This window comes from Python bivittatus, unplaced genomic scaffold, assembly GCF_059951505.1.
Source record: "Python bivittatus isolate LINGU-HERP-01145 unplaced genomic scaffold, Pbiv_v1 ctg000060_np1212, whole genome shotgun sequence".
Taxonomy (NCBI): domain Eukaryota; kingdom Metazoa; phylum Chordata; class Lepidosauria; order Squamata; family Pythonidae; genus Python; species Python bivittatus.
In genome coordinates, this window is record NW_028277044.1 from 16,131,499 (window position 1) to 16,146,019 (window position 14,521).

Here is a 14,521-nt window from a genome sequence, read left to right on the forward strand (position 1 = left end):
CTTCCCCGATTCCACAGCTCTCGCGAGACCCTCCTGGGCACGGGGGCTGTTCTCGCGATGTTTCCCGGCAAGGGTTGGCGGTTGAGCGAGGGCGACGGGAAGCCGTGCTGAAGCGCCAAAGCGGCGGAGCAGCCGTCGGGCGGAGGGTCGCGAGGCGCTGCCGCAGAGCCGGAGGCATGGAGGCTCCACTTCAGCGGGAATCACCGCGTCGTGTGTCAGAGACGCCGTCCTCCTCCCCGGGGCCGCCGCCCCCGCCGCCTCTGCCGCCCGCAACCTCCAACCTGGGGCTGCCGCCGGGCAAACAACAACGGGAAGAGAAAAGGGCGGCGCTGAGTAAAGTGAGACGCCGGCGGGGCAGAGGGAGGGGCTGCCCTCCAGCACCAAGGACAGCGTGCGCGAGGAAGGAGCGGCGGGGGGAGTGGGAGGAGCTACGGCACCTGGCGCACGAGGGGCCCTCGCGAGGGACCAAAGATGGGGGAGGGGCGCACGAGAACGCGCCAGGCACGTGCGGAGCGCAGGGAGCGATGCTGAAAGGTGCAGCTGAGCTCCGGCTCTCTGGCCTGGGTCCAGCCCCCTCCTGGCCAGAGGCATCGTCTGCTTTGTCCTCCTGGAGCAAACGGGAACCTTCTTTCCGATCCCCATTAGGGCAGAAGCCACCAGTACAGCCATGTCGTCATCATCATCCTTACGCCTTACGTCATGTACCATCCGAACCCAAAGGTGGGAAAGCAGGTGCCCGTCCAAGTGGGGTTAATGCACCACCACCCACTTTAAGGCAGAATTAGCAGGAAGGAGGCAGGCAGAGAGACAGCGCCAGGGCTCAGGGTTGGGTCTGAATGGCACGTGGACATTATTACGTGGACATTCTCAAGAATTCTATATAAAGTAGGGATACTCCTAGTGGGGAGAGTGCATTTTTCAAAACAGAATAGCAACAGTAGGTTCGTTTGGGGTGTGCCACAGGCACTGGCATGAGTAGGACTGTTGTATGCCCTCAATTTACATGTAACACTTTGCAGGTGGTTATACGCCGGCTTCCTCCTAACTTTACTAAGGAGCAGCTAGAGGAACAACTCCATCCACTTCCTGCTCATGATTATTTTGAATTTTGTTCCTCTGATCCCAGGTGAGTATTTGCATAAACCAAGATGGTTGTTTCATGTTTGTATGTTGCTATTAACGTCAGTAGGATGCATTTTAATATAAAATGTTTCTAACACAAAGAATTTATAAAAACGCTCTGTTGCTCAGTAATGACATGTTTAATGTCATGCATTCTGCATAGATGTGATGTGCTGCCGTAATTTTCATGGCGCTAAAACTCAGATCAATGAAATTGAGTTGTGAGAGATTCACGATGGAGTGGGAATCATGTGGGGTTTGGGTGTGCTAGGAATACTCTCTCATGCATGTTTGAGACATTAATATGTTTTTTACCTAACTGAAGATACTGCAAGAATGGACAACATGTGGCCCACTCAGTGTCCTTCATTACTGGCCAGGTTGGCTGGGTTGCAACTAAGTAACATCATATATCATCACTGCTTCCTCTCATGAGGCTATCAGGCTATTTATGGCCATTTCAGAGACTGAAATATAAGTTCTCTAATCTGGATTTCTACTTTTGCAACTTCTTTTAATGGTTCATTGTTCTGTGATATGATGTTGAGTCCCCCAAAAAGCAATTGAAACATTCACATTTGAGAGAAAAGAAAAACAACCTTGTAACATCAAGTAGCACAACTATTCTGCTTACAGGATTCTGGTTGTTTGATTCTGTCATCAAGATGATTGGTGGAGGACCATGATTGTTAGTGCAAAATGAATTCAGTTTTGCCAATCTCCATAGTTTTTCCTATATTACCATAAGCGTATGAAAGTGTGCAAGATTCTGAAAGGCACCAAAAGGAAAAGGAAAAAAAGCAAAACACAGATTTTTTTTCTATCCAGAGATAGAATTTTAAGATGTCCGTTTATTATAGCATTGTATAGCATGATCACCATCATATATCCTGTGTTCACAGACTAGGGTGATATATTGCAGTAAGCCATAGAATGATTTCATTATTTTGGCATACAATATTGTACAAAACCTGCCATTGTGGCTTTAGAGCATGATTCATGACTTAGCATGTTGTACAAACAAGCAGTTGCAATCTATTCAATAAACAAAAGTTAAACAAACCATGCCTTAGCACAATATGTAACTAGGACACCCCGGAGTTCCTTGGGAACCAGTACTGAAAACAAGCTTTAATTTTCATCACTTAATCTATTGCCCATCAACAGAAGGCCACTTAGTCTAACCTGCCTCCATTGTTCCCTAGGCCTTTTTGCTCAGTTTACTCCCAGCCCAAGTAGGAATGAAGTCATAGCAGTTTACAAACCTTGAAGGTAAAGTGCAGAAAAACTATGTTGGTTGAATCATAGCACACTTGCACAGAGGTTAACAGCTATTAAGAGTTCATTAGCCATAGCATTTCTGATGGCCTATCTTTTCATTTAATATATAAATATAACGATTGCTTTCTTTGAGACTTAAATTTCTATAATTTTCCTTTTAGAAGATAAACACAAGTAACTGAAATTCACTCTTGTTGCAGTCTTTATCCCCATCTCTACTCAAGAGCATATATTAATTTTAGAAATCCTGATGACATCCTTCTTTTTAGAGATCGTTTTGATGGCTATGTCTTCATTGACAATAAAGGTAACTCATAAATTACTGCGGCAAGGACCCATGAAAATGTACAATTAGTTGCACGGAGCTAAAGAAACACTGAGGTTTGTGCTTCCTCAGAAATTTCAGTCACAGCCTAATAGTTCACCATGTTTTATGATTCATGTTTTTGAATGCTCCAAAACAATTCTTATTTATGTAGTGTCCAAATCTCATAGAATGTTTGATTATAGTACAGTTATAGAAGCACAGGGTTGGATGGGTTCTCACTTATGACCATCCAGTGAATTCTCAGAAGCAAAATTCTACTCAAATTTCTTTTGTTTTGTTTTTTGTTTTGTTTTTTGTTTTGTTGTTTTTTCCCCAACACTTAAAGCTTTGGCTATATGACCGAAAGTGAGCTTAAATGAATTGGGACATATATATTTTGCCTAAAAGTTAATGCCTTTGTGGTGAATTGCTATAAAGATATTTATTGGCATCAGTAGCTTTGTACTTTGAAGGGAGACTACCAGGAGTAACAGAACTCTAATCTAAATTCAACAATAGAAAAAACACTTCAGAAAAGGGTAATGACAAACCACTTCCATACTGTTGCTAAGAAAATGATATGGAAATGTCCATGATGTCATCATGAGTAAAGCTTGACGTGAAGGAAACTGCTTTAGAGCATATCCAATATCAAAAAGGAAGATCCTGATGTGATCGGCTAATTCTGATGGATTCATGAAAGCTTGCTTTTAAATATGGATTTCCTTTTCTGGTTCAATGCTGTGTGTAATAAGCTTAGGCTAGAAAAAAATAGAATGAACAATTTTAATTCTGGCATTTGATCTCAAGAGAACTTCAGTTTCAAAATATGTGTATGAATTATCTTTTTTAATTCTATTCCTTTGTGATTCTTTAAAGGTTTGGAATATCCTGCTGTTGTTGAATTTGCACCATTCCAAAAGATTTCTAAAAAGAAGCTAAAGAAGAAAGATGCAAAGTCTGGAAGCATAGAAGATGGTACACTTTTTGTTGATGGTAGAAAGAGTTTCCTAACTTACTATAATTAAGAGGAGCTTCTCTTGCAGTACTTTGCTTTCAATATTTTTCTTTCACAGACCCAGAATATAGAAAATTTTTAGAAAGTTATTGCGCTGAAGAAGAAAAAATATGCGCCAACCCTGAAACACTTCTGGGAGAAATTGAGGCAAAAACAAGAGAACTCATTGGTTTGTTAAGCTGATTTTTTTCTCTTCAATAATTGAAAGTTTTTCTAATTAGGTGGTCATGTTTTATCTTGCTTATTGAACTTCTTAAGTTATATTAAACATTATGGCCATGGCAGCTCTTTTTTGTTTTATAAAAGAACTGGCACACTTGCTTTCTAAAGGACATTGCACTAAGTTCAGATAATGTATCCATGAATTTGGGAAATTATTCATAGAAATATTTTACGGCTATTCTAGGGAATTTTAAAAAAAGTAATTAAATCCCAAACGATTCTAACAGCAAGACAGTTATATACACATAGTTTTTGTGAACAGAGTGTTCAGAGGCCACTGTAAATGTGTATTTGAAATTTGATTAAATGACTTGTTGAATAATATTTTTTTCCAATTACCTTTGTTATTTCATGCATTACTTATTGCTCTCTTATAATAAATTATTAGAATTATTTTTAGCACAGGTGCCTACAGGTGTGTTGTAGTATTTCAGTGCTATCTTCCTTTTTTGTGTAAATGTTAAGTTTCATGAAAAGGACATTAACGCTGATGTCAATCCATAATTAAAATGAGTGGGGGGAAAGTAAAAATAGCCTCTTGAGTATACAAGGTAGATAGAGGAAGTAAAATGACTCCAGCATAATGAAATTTTCTATTTAATTAGACAGTAGTTACTTTATAATTTTTTTTCCCGATCCATGTGTAGTTACTTTATATATATTCAGTTGCTAAGGCAAAGAGTTATTAACCATTCAGTACTGAGTTTAGCATTTTATTATTTTTCATATCTCTAGGAAAAAAGTCCCAGCTAGTTATGTTAGGCTATATGAAGGTTCCCAAACTTTGCAGTGCCATGGCTGCTTAAAATGGTAATCTAATTCATGTGACATCCTTCCCCCACACTCATGAAATAAATGAATGATTTCATTCTGCTTAAGGTTGGACAGGAAATAAATATACCACTTTTAATAATTAAATTTTAATCTATATATCAAATAAGCCAATCATAGAACCTGGCAACTTTATAAAATAATACCTTTCACTGCTGTTATACAATAAAGCATTGAAGTGTTTAAAAATATTTTTAAATGGAAAGGATCAGCTTACTTAGATTTGCATAATTCCTGAAATCTGGGTTATATTTTTTGGACAGCCAGCCTCACTTCTTGTACTTTTATTTTTATAGTATTTTTTTTAATATTGACTGGATGTCTTTATAGCAATGGCCATAGAATAAATAACCCCTCCCTGTTGGCAACTTGTCCAGACAGTGGGAGCAAATTCTAACAGAGATCCAGTTTTGTGCATGTGCCGTGAAACATCTGCACCTAAAGCTGGAGCCATGTAAGACTATACTTTGGTCTTTCTTCTCCACATTGCTGTAACAAGCTGGCAGTCATCTCAGTTAGGCAGAGTGGGAGCAGGTTCTGAGAGTGATCCAGCTATGGACATGCAAGCCAAGTGGATTCTCCGTGCAATGCCAGACCCCTGGCTGAGCAGGAATGAGTTCTGACAGCAATCCATCTTTAGATGAGCAAACTCTGTGGGACTGGGTGTGCAAACTGTCATTGAAATCTCAACAGTGGCTTGCTTCAAGGGTGGCTTGCTCCATACCTTCAATGGAGGATATGAAGTACTCTGCGAAAGGTATAAAAGTATTACCCAACTATGGATTATTAATTTTACATTCCCTTGAACCAACATGGCTGTGATTCCTTTTATCATCCTTGAGTCAGCAACTCTTTTAAAACTGCTCCCTACCCTCATGTTATTTACACTTCTGATCTGATATTCATCAAGTTGCCATTCTAATGGTACAGCCAGGAAATGCTGAGGGATGCATATAAAGCACTCACTGTGGAGAAAATGGCCTTGAGCAAAGTCTCGTAGGGAGTCCTGTCTGCTAATAGTGAGCGGAAAATATGGCTCTGAAAATTCAACGCTATGTGTCCCTCTAACCCAGTGTTTCTCAACCTTGGCAACTTTAAGATGTATGGACTTCAACTCCACACATCTTAAAGTAGCCAAGGTTGAGAAACACTGCTCTAACCTTACATTTATCCTCAGTGAAAGGAAAGATTGTGAATAAGATGCTGAGGTGAGCAAACATTGGCTGTTAGAGGCAGGGTGGTACAAGTAAATTGGACCCCCATCAGATTGTGCTTGTATTCTGCTTGGATAAATGCGTGCCCAAACAAAGCAGGAGCAGGTTCTGGCAATGATCATGCTCTGCATGTGCAATCCACCCATTTGCAATCACTGTCAAATCTGCTTGTGACCCCAACCCACCTGGGTTATAATATTTTAAAAAATACCTGATTTTTAATAATTAGTTTTTAATATTAAGGTATATGAAGTGGTTTGAGCTTTTAGGAAATAGTTATAAAATATTAGCTATTATTGTTGGTTAACCTGAAGTCTCTAAAAGGCAGTTATTTAGATATTAACATAGGTACTACTAATAGCTGTGCTTTTATGACCTCTTATCTTTGAAATGGAACTTTGTCCTCACTAATACCTAATACTATAAATGAATGGAAATAGAAATTGCAAATTAATTCCATGGCTGCACATTATTGTTACTAAAACTCTGCCAAAGAGTACTCTTCCTTGTTTTTCCCATTTGTTTGTCCATTCTATAGAACTAAAAATGTAGCATAGACAAGTGAATCTTTCTACATTGTGCTCAGCAGTTAATTGTTATCTAGATATAGCATACTGTTGCAGAAATTTAAAGCGTACATTTTGCACAAACATGCAGTTTAATAGTTTAAAAATAAATAAAAGAGGACTGTAAGCTATAAAAACCTCATCCACCAGATCAAAGGTGGAATAAATGTTCTTTGTACTCAAATTATTGAAAATACAAGGAAAAATATTTGTTGAAAAAAATAAAACTTATGAAGACTTGTATATTGCTGTTGCAACTATGAGGCTTACTTTACTGATTTTTAGACTCATTAGCAACATGATAAATGGAAATATAGACAAACGTTTCTTCAATAGCCCATGGCCCAAAATGTAATAGTATTATCTCTTATTAATTATCTTGTTAAAGCTTAAATGTTAACAAGTTTGATAAAACATGCTTATTTTAGGAATGGAACACTACATCACATTTTTTGTGTTTTAGCTAGAAGAACAACCCCACTTTTGGAATATATTAAAAATAGAAAATTAGAAAAACAGGTATGTTAGTATTTTGGACTATAGCTTAAATATTGACTTCAGTTTTTTTGTAATAGTAATAGAAATCAACACTAAACTTTTCCAATATTTCAGAGAATTCGAGAAGAGAAAAGGGAAGAACGAAGGAGAAGAGAATCAGAAAAAAAACGGCTAAGAGAAGATGAGAAACGGAAACGCAGGGAGGAAGAAAGACGCAAAAGAAAAGAAGCTGAGAAACAAAAGAAAATTGCTGAAAAAGAAATAAGGATCAAGGTACTGCTGAAAACTAAAACATACTTTTCAATATATTTTCAGTGCTTTGATGATACTAAGCTTGAAGTACATTAGATTAGTTCAGGTTTTCTTAAACATTTTCAAAAATGATAAATGACTGTGCACTATCTCCCCCATGAAGAAGAAAAATGATACAAATGTAAGTTTTGTCATGGAGAGCCAGAAATAACACTATTTATCTTTAAAATCTGGTTATTTGAAGTTATTTCCTCCATATGCAAGATAGTTGTGAAGGGCAAACCATTTGTTTCATTACACAGCCAGATGTGCAAATTACTCATGGGAAAATAGGCACATTTGATTCATTTGAAGGTTCTGTATAGCATATTTGATTTACCCTATTTTTCCGACTATAAGACTTTTATATTTTTAGAAAATACTTTTTTCTAAAATCCTTACGCTAAAAATTGAAGGACCTCTCCTATCTCTCCCCCTGTCCAGTCCTTCTGAATGCATAGGATGAGGCATTGGGGTTTTATAGGGGAAGAGTCCAAGCACTCAAAGGCAGAGCTGCATCCTAAGATAAGTTAATTTAAGAGAGCTCGTAGGAAAAGTTTCCAACTTTGCTTTCTCTTCATCTCAAATTATTCAGTAGGGCCCTTTTGCCTGGTAGGATTCAGGTAACAGTGGTGGAAAAGAGGCAACTAGAACATTTCATTGACTTTTAAAAGGTCCTTTATTCTAGCATTCAAGGTATTGTCAACAAATAGAAACACAAATAAAATGGGTACTAAAGAACAAACTGTAGAATATATATCAGATGAGCTTGGCAGTAAGAGACTACCTAAAAAAATCTAAAGGGTTTCACTCTTTTATTTCCTTTCTCCCTTAAAGAGAGCTTGGATAAAGCAATCTCTGGAGGCTGGTCCCACAGGAAGGTAGTAGGAAGCTTTAATTGTTCCTCTTTCCCAATCTGTTGGACCAGCCAATAGCTACCTTTGGCTGAGCGTAAGGCTCACCAGGCAGCATGATGAATCTTAGTTATTGTCTTACCAGTTTAAACCCATAGTTGCCCAGAAAACCATGGAATTGGCTGAACCTGTCAGAGGGAATAATTAGGAACAATTGAATTGATAGTTGGTCACATCAGGTCCAGAACTGTATGCATTGGATCCAGAAGGTTATTTGGCAAAAAAACACTAAATACATGACAATGTAACAAAGAACTAATTTCATTGAAAGCAACTGGTAAAACTCAGTTTTATAAGTGTTTATAAGAAACACATATAAAAAAGATCCATAAAAACACTCAGATGGTATAAGGAAGTATCCTCAATCCTACCACTTCCAGCAAAGTTTTTTCTTTTTCTTTTTTTTTTTTGGTGGGGAGAAGGATAGGAATGACTAAGTGCAATTCAAAACAAAGCACTGGGCTGCAATTCCCACCACCTTTGTATACAAAACCATAGTGAATCAAAGAATTTGACTGTTTTAATTGCATTTTTATGGGTCTAAGGATTTTTTTCAATTATTGTTCACTGCCTTGGTACCTACTTGATAAATATTATAATAAATACATGGATATTAAAATATTCCTTAGCTTCTTAAGAAGCCTGAAAAAGGAGATGAACAGACTACAGAAAAGCACAGAGAAAAAGAAAAAGTTGATATGGAAGACAGCAAATGGGAGAAGTCACCAGGACATGGGAGTTTAAAATCCAAGCCACTGGAAATTTCTCTAAAGGAACTTAAGGAAAAGTAAGTACTTCTTTATTCAGCAGATAAGGCACTTTTGATCAGTGCATTGAATCTTCTTAGTTTCTTTAATTCCTGTAGGAGTTAAATTCTTAGAACTGCATTGCAATAAATTAACTTCTACAGCAAATCATTTTGCTGGAGTTCTTGTGCAGTGAGTGGCAATGATGAAGCAGTCATATGTTGACTCTTATTTTGGTGGCCTAGATCATAAAAATGTATAGCTATAATTCTCATTCCTTGATTGTAGAGTACCTGATAACAGAAATGAAGAGTGCATATAAGACAGAAGAATAAGTATGTGTGTGACAATCAGTGGAGAATGCTCTGTGTGTTTGTGGGAAACCCAAGCCTTGCCCATTGTTGACTCTGGCTATGTCTTTTGTTAGACAGTGGCTCCAATATGCTACCCATAGGTGCATGCAGATCTTGGTAGCAAAAAGGTCACCTCCTTTTTTAAAGCATAGCTGTGTAAACTAATGTATACAGCTTGGGAGCTGCAAGCTCATTATTTCTTGTTCTCTCTTTCCGAACCAGTCCTTAGCTGATTCCTTTGAAGTACCTTCCTATCTTTTAGAGCCATCTGGTGCACCTGGGATGTACATTTTTTCCTATTTGTAATTAAACATGACATTGGGACAGGCTAACAGGAAGCACAGAGGAAATGACCAGCTGTATATATCTAAAAATGTCCTTTTCTGTACACATTTTTAATTAATTTTGAAAGAACTCATTTTTTCACTGATATAGAAGTATAGGTATTGAGGAAAAATCTAATGTGTAGTCATAAAAATGTTGTAATAAAAATGCCAAATCGTGACCTATTTCAAGCAAGAACACTCTTCATCAGAGAAGGAAATAAATTTATATTTATTTATATTTCAAATTTAGACACTACCCATCTCACGAGGAAGTGACCCTGGGTGGTTTACAATAAAAACAACAAATATTAGTTAAAATAGAATAAAAATAGTATAAAAATACAATAGCAATAAATGTAGCAATCTGTGGTATCTTTCATCTCTCTACCCCAAAACTGTTTTAAACCTACTCTAACTAGCTCCTGATGAAGCATCCTCTAGTTTAAAATATATTTGCACATTCTATTAGAAGAATATGATATCTATACATAGGTATATTTTATTTACTGATTTGCTTATTTTTTTAAATTTTTTATTGCCTTCTAGATTAAGTGGTTTACCTTTCAGATTATCTTTTATCTTTATATGCTGCTCCTGTCTGAGTCCCCTTATATATGATTCAACAAACTGTCCCTTCCTCTGAGAACCTACAGTGGGACATAATCTTAATTAGGAACAAATAAAGTTAGTGTGTAAGACTTCGGGTTCTCCAGAATCATTATGAGGCTTACTGATTCAAAAGGTTGCCCACTATTTAATGAAATGTTGGATGGCTCTAGCAAAAATATTGCCTGACCATGGGAATTTTGATATTTTACATATTAGAGTACCACTATTTCTGTTGCTTTTTCTCTGTCATTTCCATAGTTTCTAATTTCAGAGCGTTAGGAAGAAAAGCCAGAAAAGTATTTTTTTTTTAAATGATTTAACCAAGGGCTGAAATTCTGGGATGAGCATTTTACACTATAAACCTTTACTTTTTCTGATTCTCTTTTGCAACTGAATGCAAAATGCAGAATTAAATCCAGACAAGGCTCCTTTTGTGACATTACTAATAACAATATCATAATAAAACTTATATCCACTTGATTAATTGTTCAAGTTTACTCACCTTTAAAACACAGATCACAAAATGACAGCGATAAAGAACAAAGAGATTCAGAGAGAAGATTTCGTGAAAAAGAACCCGAGAGACAAAGGTACCGGTTGGAAGATGGCCGAAAGCACAGAACTCACTATGAATTTGACAAATATGTGAGACGGAATGAAGAGGAGGCGAAGTGGGAGAAAGGCTACAACCAAGACCGAGGAAAGAAAGTGAACTACAACTACAGCTTCACTGTGGACACAGTAGACAAACTGGGTAAAGAGGACAAGTGTGATGACATGGCATCCAAAAAGGAGCGCATAAGAAATAAGGTTCTTTTATTCATTTAGGATAATCTTTCATTACTAAAATTACATCAGGGGCACAGAGGATTTGCTTTTGACATCTCAGTATGAAATTTTTAACAATTATGTTGAAATAATATGAAAAAATCCATATTTTATAAGCCAAGGCAGTTAAGATACCTTTGCTGCTTATTTATGTGTCCCCATTTAAAATAAAATTATTGCAAAGCATTTTTCTTATAAATCTTTTTTTCTTCCTAAAAAAAAAAAACCTTAACTGCTTTACACAACAGAGTGCCTATTCTCTTAATGAGAACTTATCGGGACCTAATCCACTCTAAAAATCCTGACTTTACATTCTAGTACAATATTACTAAAGAGCCTATTAGCCACAGTAGTCTAAGTAATACTGGTGCTGATGAGTAACCACAGCACAAAAGCAACTTCATGCGAGTACCAGGGCAAGTTATCCCTTAAAAAAAAAAAAAAGGCAGGGATTTATTTTTCTGAAGAGTTTTAAAAGAACGCTTATTCTGTAAGGGTCTTACTGTTGATACTTCTGTTTTCAGAAGATCAGTATTCTCTGATATGGCACTTTATTCTTTGGCTGTATGCAGCTGCAGCAAAAAGAGTGCCTTACCCTGATGATGTAGCAGCAACAACAGTACTATCCATTGTGGATCACACAACCCTTGTCAGTTGCAACCTGATTATAATGAGTTTATTTATCAGGAATGTGAAGCTTTACTTTAAACATGCTTTTTGAGAAGCAAATCTGATTCCCAAGAAGTACATTCCCAACACAAGTAAGTGTGTTTTAAATTGTGGATTAATCTTATGCTATTGGTTATAGGATTACATGTGAGTTGTCATGTTTCTCTCCCATCCCATTATGAAGACTCTTCACTATTAAGCAAAAGGCTGCAAGATGATACATTTCTGTAGCAACTCTTGTACCTGGTTCTCCATGCTTATTAGCTAGACAGGACATTGTTAGGTCAGCTTGAAAGCTTTAATTTTGTATTGTAGAAAGTATGAAGTCTTTTTTTGTTTGGATATTATATTCATATTTGTCTGAATTCAGTTAGAGTTGCTCTATTCAGCTTGAGTAGGGGTTCTAAAATTTTCATGGGTTAGCTTGGTCCTGGGGTTTGTCCTATCACTTTCTTTCCAAGCCCTGTTTTCTCCAGAATCTTTTTAGTTTGCTTGAATACTTGCCTCTCAGGGGAGAGAGAAAGAGAGAGAGATTAGTTCTTATTAAATATGAAGCAGTAGCAGAAAGATCTGTTTTTACATCCATTCAGCTAGGATGCTTTGAGATCCCCAGTGCAAGTAAATGGGTTTCTCAGAGCATTTATATTCTTTCTTTGTTCTTTTTTCTGCCCAGGATCGCCCAGCCATGCAGCTGTACCAACCAGGAATTCGCATTCGAACACATATGGGACCTACAAGTAGATTCTATGACTGTGCTGAAAAATCTTCTCAAGAGATTTATGACAGAAGGTATGAGGCAGACAACTCAGCTGGAGGTGGTTCTGAGAAAAGTGAAGATGCAGAATAAAATGGACAGAACATTCAGCTTTAAGACTTAGTGCCCTATAGAGATCTGAATGTTCTCAGAACTTGGCCAGCATTTCCAGTAAGGCAACCTCATTCCTTTTTAAAGTTTTCTCTCCATAATCTAGACCACATGAGACATCACATACAGTAAATAAGAATGTAATTTTTTTTAAAAGGAAAGGACTTGTCAGCCTTGCAATCAGATTAAAGCTGACTCTAATTCTTTCCCTGTCTTTGATATTCTCTCAGCATATGAGGAAAAAAACCATTCTACCATGTCGATAGATGCATATTTGATTATGTGATCATTGTATGTATTTGTGTTAGGATTAATTGCATACACATCACTGACTTATTACATATTCAAATGTGCATCTCTTTACATAATGGGAGTTGTTTTCATATATAAAGGATATTTTGATCTGAGATATAGGGAAGTGATTTTGATGCAATATTGCTGAAAATTATGCTAGGTTTCAGAAGGCAGAGTTTGGATGTTCTAATAACTCCTAACATTTTAAATTGCTATGTTTTGTATAAAACATTTGAGAAAATACTACATCTGCTGAACAAAAGGAGTATTTAAGGTGTTTATTTCCAGACATTTTCACTAAAGCATATTTACTATGTTCTACAAATTACATTAACTGCACACTCCCAGTTCTGTAAGTACATACAAAGAAAGCATTGTGCAAAATTTAACTATATATATATCTTTGGGTGAGAAAAAGACAAGAGTAATAACCTTAGGTTTGGTCCTGTCAGTAGTTCTGTCCCGGTATAATAATTACAGCAACACCATCTTTTAATTAGAATCATCAATATGTTTGTAGTTAATGCAATATTTGCATTATTATTGTGGGACAGTGCTCAACCTGCTATAGGATCATGGTTAAAAGATACATTTACAGAAAGAGGTTAGTGAAGTTCTGTTGGTTTACGAGGACAGAGTGGGGCAGCAATCTCCATGTGTTATAATGGTGGTGATTAAAAGGGCTGTTCAAGGCTTACTTCTTGCAGCTCCTTTATCCCTGCTAGCAATACCTCCAGCCTCATACACCCGTCAAGAGAACAACAATAGCTGAAGGAAAATAGCTTTCAATGGGCAGCGTGTGGACCATGGAAGGGTCAGCACTAGCCTCTGCCCATTCGGTATAGGAACACAGAGAAAACTCAGTTCTGCTATATGGGCCTGCCCTGTCGTATTTAGCCTGCTCTTCAGCTTCGTAAAAAGTTGGGTAAGCGTCAATCTGTTTTTAACTTTTTGAACAGTATTTACCTTTTATTATATTACCTGAAAAAAGGCTGATCTGAGTTTAAATATGTAATGCAATCTTGGCCTTTCATGAGATGACATTTTAAAATCGTTTTGCCATTTTTCAATATGTGGGTTTATTAGCTGTTTTTTGTATGTAAATATTTCATGAAATATATTTTTACATGTCATTTACGGAACTATATTGGATTATAAATAGATTATAGAGCAGAATGTATTATTCCTGCCACATGGTTCCCTCTGTTCATTATGCTATTAGAATACATTGTGATGAGAGATACATTCTCATTTTTTGTGAGAAAAATTACACATGTCTTAAGGGCAAGGCATAAAACCAATAATGTTGATAGGCTTTCTGTTTGTAAGAAGTGCAGACCTTATGTTGACTACTTTTTAACTTTGTGTTTTGATTTTTTTTTTATTACTGTATTATCAGCATTTGCTTTTAATGTAAATAAAGGAAATCTGTTAATTTCAGTCACTGGAAGATTAAACTGAAATCTAGTCATCTGAGTATTGGCCTGTTTGTTTGCTTTTTTTTAACTTCTGGTGCAGAAATGCTTATGGAAAATAATTTATGAATCAATGTACATATCCATTGGCT

General features: G+C 36.8%; 1 protein-coding gene across 3 annotated transcripts; it reads left to right on the top strand.

Annotated features, from left to right (window-relative positions):
• The first annotated feature begins 69 nt into the window (after positions 1-69).
• On the top strand, positions 70-14,433 carry UPF3A (UPF3A regulator of nonsense mediated mRNA decay). Of its 3 annotated transcripts, none has more exons than XM_088136554.1 (11): positions 70-338; positions 646-720; positions 1,020-1,126; positions 2,604-2,710; positions 3,590-3,688; positions 3,787-3,897; positions 7,025-7,080; positions 7,174-7,332; positions 8,894-9,051; positions 10,814-11,108; positions 12,469-14,433. In XM_088136554.1, exons 1-11 carry the CDS (start codon positions 177-179, stop codon positions 12,640-12,642), a joined length of 1,503 nt encoding a protein of 500 aa, XP_087992680.1. In that variant the 5' UTR covers positions 70-176; the 3' UTR covers positions 12,643-14,433. The 3 variants fall into 3 exon arrangements, with proteins under 3 accessions (XP_087992680.1, XP_087992682.1, XP_087992681.1); XM_088136556.1 differs by having other exon boundaries at positions 10,814-11,052; positions 12,469-14,428; XM_088136555.1 differs by lacking the exon at positions 646-720 and having other exon boundaries at positions 12,469-14,425.
• Positions 14,434-14,521: the final 88 nt, after the last annotated feature.

Bases quoted from the DNA above. Each gene is read 5' to 3' on its own strand.
- UPF3A (XM_088136554.1), top strand. From the start codon at position 177: ATGGAGGCTCCACTTCAGCGGGAATCACCGCGTCGTGTGTCAGAGACG. The intron at 2,711-3,589 runs GTAACTCATAAA...GATTCTTTAAAG, and splicing joins TGTCTTCATTGACAATAAAG to GTTTGGAATATCCTGCTGTT. The intron at 9,052-10,813 runs GTAAGTACTTCT...TTTAAAACACAG, and splicing joins CTAAAGGAACTTAAGGAAAA to ATCACAAAATGACAGCGATA.